Raw genomic sequence first — 4835 nt, 5'->3', positions numbered from 1 at the left:
GGTGAAAAATTCTTTCCTAATGTTCAATCTAAACCTACCCTGTTGGAGCTTGAAGCCATTCCCTCTCGTTCTGTCACTAATTACCTGTGAGAAGAGACCAGCACCAACCTCTCTACAGTGTCCTTTCAAGTAGTTGTAGAGAGTGATCAGGTCTCCCCTCAGCCTCCTCTTCCTCATACTAAACAGTCCCAACTCCCTCAGCCACTCCTCATACGATTTGTTTTCCAGCCCCCTCACCAGCTTCATTGCCCTCCTCTGCACTCGCTCCAGCACCTCGATATCTCTCTTGTATTGAGGTGCACAAAACTGGACACAATACTCGAGGTGTGGCCTCACCAGTGCTGAGTACAGGGGCACAATCATCACCTCACGGGTCCCGCCTGGGCTGCCCCAGCCCCAGCTGGAGATCGTTGGCAAGAGTGACCATGGCCACAGCCCCACAGCACTTTCCCCCCTGCCGTGAAATACAGGACAGAGGGACCTGGAGATGTGGAGATGTGGGGCACGGACCCAGAAAATGGGTTGCTGGGGACAAGAGGGGTGCAGGGAGCAGGAAAGGCCCCCAGAGAGAGGTGAGACCAGGCAAAGAACAGGGACAGAGAGACCCCCCCCAGACCCCTATGAACCTCCCCCCCAGACTCCTGTGGACCCAGCCAGACCCCTATAAACTCCTATGGAACCCCCAGACCTATAAGGAACCACTAGAGATACCACAACCCAGACCCCTGCAAACCCCTATGAAACCCTGCAGACTCCTAAAAAACCCTACAGACCTTTACAGACCCCTACAGAACCCTACGAACCCTTACAGATCCGTACAGACCCCTGCAGTCCTCAATGAAACACTGTAGACCCCCACGAAACCCTGCAGACCCCTGCGGACCAGTCACGTCTCTTGCACGGACCATCGCCCACCACCATGTCCTCAGAGGGAGCACCTCTTTTATTGGGGCCACACATGTCACAGTGGGTGGCGTTACTGGCCACAGTCCCGCTCCGTCCCCACCATCAATGGCTGTGCAGGGGACAGCCTGCTGGCAACCACCCCCACCAGGGCACCACCAAGGAGCGGACACAGACGTTTACAGAGGGTTATGAACACTTATGACATGACAACACATCATGATATGACAGGCTGTGCCAAAGGTCCCACCTCCCAGTCCCTTCTTCCCAACGCCACATTCTATACCACTCCGCCAAGGAAAGGGGCCACCCCACATTGCTCGAGTTCACCAACACAGCCTTCTGCTTCCCATCCTGGGTGGCACAGATCCCACCACACCATTGCCGCTGGCCCCACTCCAGCCCTCTGACCACCCAGCCCCACCTCCACTCCAAACACCATGATGGGACCCCCCTGGCAAAGCAGACTGAGCATCCTTCACTACACGTCACAGACATCAGACTTTAATATCCCACGGAATGATGAGAACAGGCAGGTTCCTCTTTCCAGACACAGCAACACATTCCCAGCCCGTTCCCCTTCTTTGCCCACTACACCCCAGCAGGGGCTGCACGGTGCCCAGAGGAACCCCCAACCCTGCCCCAGCCAAGCTGGAGCCCTGGCCAGCAGCTCAGAGAGCCCCAGTGCTCGCCTCTGAATGCCTGGTGCCCACTGCAGATCTGGCACAGGCACCAGTGTCACGCGCCAGGCCGGTGACAGTGCCGCTTGCTGGTGCAGTGATGGTGTCACTTGACGCGTCAGAGATGGTGTCCCTTGCTGTTCCCATGACAGCATTGCTCCTACACTGGACACCATCCATCATGTCCCTCACTGAGCTCAAGATTCTGCCATCTGTCTCTGCTCTTCGTCCTCCTCCCACCGCTGCGCTCCCCGCTGGGCTCCGGCAGCCACCAGAAGACCACGGTGTGCCATCACCATCGCCTTTGGTGATGGTGGGCAGCTCTGCATGGGGGGTCCCCATGTGGGACCCATCCACACCTCCCGGACAGACTCTTCCCACCTGATGCCTTCACACACGGCCACCTCGTTCCCCAGCAAACCCCATGTCTGCCCAATGGCAGCCCTGGCTCCTCCTGGGGACACACACCACCCCACTGGCCCCCCACCGCCTACCTTCTTTCTCCAGCCACAGAGAAATAAACCCACAATAAGACCCTCAGCTTCTGGGTCACGTCCCAGCTCCTGGAATGCGAGATGGCAATGCCACACAGCTCCCAGGGGAACCAGCACCAACCTTGAGCACTTTCCAGGAACACTCTGCGCCCCGGGACCATCCCCAGTTCCCTCTAGACCCCTCAAAAATCAGCTGTCCACAGGAAGCCCAAGGTTCTCCCAGACATCCCGGGTCCGGCCCGCTCTCCTAAAGCATGCTAGCACCTCCCAAGTTGCCCAGAGCCAAGTGGCTCCTTAGAACCCCCTCTGGACCACCCAGCCAGACCCTGGTCCACTCTCCTCAACACCCCAGCCCAGCCTCCAGCCCCTCAGCCCCACAGCCATGGCTCCCACCACCCCCTCCCCACGACCAGGGGCACCTTGTGGGATGGCTGCCCACCCTGCCTTCCTCAGGACCCCTACCAGCCCCGCTCCATGACTCCTGGGGGACCGTCACGAGCACACTGGCAGAACCAAAGGCAGCCCCCGGCTCTGCTGCATGCCTCACCCCCCAAAAAAAAACCAGCAGGACACACGAGACCAGCTCAACACTTTTGCCTTTATCCCTCTCCAGACTTTCCACACCACGTGCCGCCACCTCAGTTTGCACTCATTTTCTGCCAACAAGAAGACACAGAGGGATTCATGGTGAGACCTTCAGCCAGGTGGGGGCAACGACAACACAGTGAGTCTTTCCAGGGGTACAAAGCCCGGGGCACCCACCTCGTTGATCCAGTCGATGTAGGCAGACACCCGGGTGAAGACGGTGGGCTTCTTGGCCGTGTTGCAGCCCAGCCCGGAGCCAAAGCTGACGATGCCATCCACCTCCCAGAGCCCGTTGCGCTGGCAGTTCAGGGGGCCACCAGAATCGCCCTGCATGGATGGATGGACGGACAGACGCTCCAGACCAGCTCCAGCCACCCCCGCCGCCCTCCTGGACCCCGTCCTCATCCCCATGGGGACGACACTCACGTTGCAGCCGGAGACAACGCCGTCACCGCCGGCGCAGACCATGGTGGGCCGCACATTGCTGCCCCACCAGTCCCGCTGCGAGCAGGTCTCGTAGTCCACCACGGGTAGCAGGGCTTGCTGCAGGACGTCAGCCAGGGGTCCATTTGCTGCAGAGACAGCCACATCTTGCACCCTGCGCCCCCCACCCCCGGACTCCTTCCCCTGGAGACCCCCAGCTTACTCCGGATGCGTCCCCAGCCAGTGATGTAGCAGGGGTAGTCGTTCTCCAGGGTCAGGCCGGCAGGTGGCAGGCAGGCAGCCTGGATGGTGTCGGTCTGCTCCACCTCCTGCGCCAGCTTGATCAGGGCAATGTCGTTGCTGTGGGGAGAACAGAGCTGTGGGGAAAGAAGGGACACCCCGAGCCATGGAATTGGAAGGGGCACCCTGAGCTGTGGGAGTGGAAGGTGGACCCTGAGCCGTGGGAGTGGAAGGGGCACCCCAAGCCCTGATGCCTCCTGCCCCTCCCCCACCGTGTCCCATCCCTACATGATGAAGAAGGAGTTCCAGTTCTCATGGACGATGATCTTGTCCACCTCCACGGCCAGAGAGCCCGCCTCGTCCTCCTCCGACAGGACCTGCTTGCCCAGCACCACACGGTACGTCATGCTAGAGCTGCCGGGGGAGAAGAGAGGGGGTGTCAGTCTCCACAAACCTCTAGCCCCCAATAGTGTGGACACCCCAACCTCCCCCCAGCACCCTGGCACCCACCTGATGCAGTGGGCGGCTGTCAGCACCCAGTTGGAGGCAATGAGGGTCCCGCCGCACGTGTGGTGCCAAGCCCCGTAGCGGCTGTACTGCAGTGAGATCTGCCAGGGCAGGGGCACAGTGTCAGAGAGGAGATGTCCCTGTCCCCATCCCCATCCCTGTCCCCCCCCACCTCCCCTTACCTGCCATGGCCAGCTGTGGGCACGGGCATCTTCACCGCCCACCACCCGGTTGCCGAGGAGTGGTGGCACGGCCGGCTGACCGCATCCGTAGGCTGTATGACACCCAGCACAGGGACCTCAGTGGCCGCCTGCGACCCTGTGCCCAGGGCCACGGCAGGCGCTGGGGTCCCTTCTCGGCCACCCCATCCCCTCCCCGCCACCCGTACCCACCATAGCCCAGCAGCACAGCGAGACACACGGCTCCCAGCATGGTTGCTCTGTCCAAAGGTGCTGTGGGGAGGCTGCTCAACCCTTCTTATAGCACCCGCCACCACCGGGGACCTTGGCGTCACCCTCCCTGCCACCAACATCTGGTGATTGTCCCACGCTGTGGAGGGGACCAGCCCCATTGCCCCATCTTATCGCACTGTCCCTTCCCACCTGGGAACGGCCCCACCTGCCCATCGTGCCGTGATGTGGCACAGCAGGGACCTCTGGTCCCACCCTGGGAACAAGGCTGGGTCCCTCTTGGGGGACAGCTGGTGGCCACGGTCCCTCTCAGGGAATGGCTAGTGGCCAGCGCCCAGCCACGCCACTCTCCATCGGGTGGCCACAGAGCCCAGCAGCCCCCAACCTCAAGCCTCAGGATGTGGTCCCCCCCCCGGCCTGCCACCCCCACGTCATGCCATGGCCAAGGTCCCCTTATCTCTTGTTCCATGCAGCCAACGGTGGCCACCACCCCACAGAGAGATGCCAGGGTGGATGCTGGAGACCTTCCATCACCTCACATCCACACACCTGGATCAGGCCCCGGCTGCTTCCCACGCTGCTGTCCTGGCACC

General features: G+C 61.3%; 2 protein-coding genes across 2 annotated transcripts in view; both read right to left on the bottom strand.

The window, feature by feature from the left end:
* Positions 1-2667: 2667 nt before the first annotated feature.
* Positions 2668-4264, bottom strand: CTRC (chymotrypsin C (caldecrin)). Its single transcript, XM_014941350.1, has 8 exons — positions 4225-4264; positions 4015-4106; positions 3836-3933; positions 3614-3739; positions 3309-3445; positions 3089-3234; positions 2840-2989; positions 2668-2733 (listed from the first exon to the last, which is right to left on the bottom strand). Exons 1-8 carry the CDS (start codon positions 4262-4264, stop codon positions 2716-2718), a joined length of 807 nt encoding a protein of 268 aa, XP_014796836.1. The 3' UTR covers positions 2668-2715.
* Positions 4022-4835, bottom strand: part of EFHD2 (EF-hand domain family member D2) — a 5347-nt gene continuing 4533 nt past the window's right edge. The window contains exon 5 of the transcript XR_001411964.1: positions 4022-4106. The gene's annotated coding sequence lies outside the window, so the exon portion shown is untranslated. The remainder of the gene's footprint in view (positions 4107-4835) is intronic.

This window comes from Calidris pugnax, unplaced genomic scaffold (genome assembly GCF_001431845.1).
Source record: "Calidris pugnax isolate Ruff unplaced genomic scaffold, ASM143184v1 scaffold82, whole genome shotgun sequence".
Taxonomy (NCBI): Eukaryota; Metazoa; Chordata; class Aves; order Charadriiformes; family Scolopacidae; genus Calidris; species Calidris pugnax.
Note: the sequence above shows the minus strand (reverse complement) of the source record. Positions and strands in the feature narration are given on the sequence as shown.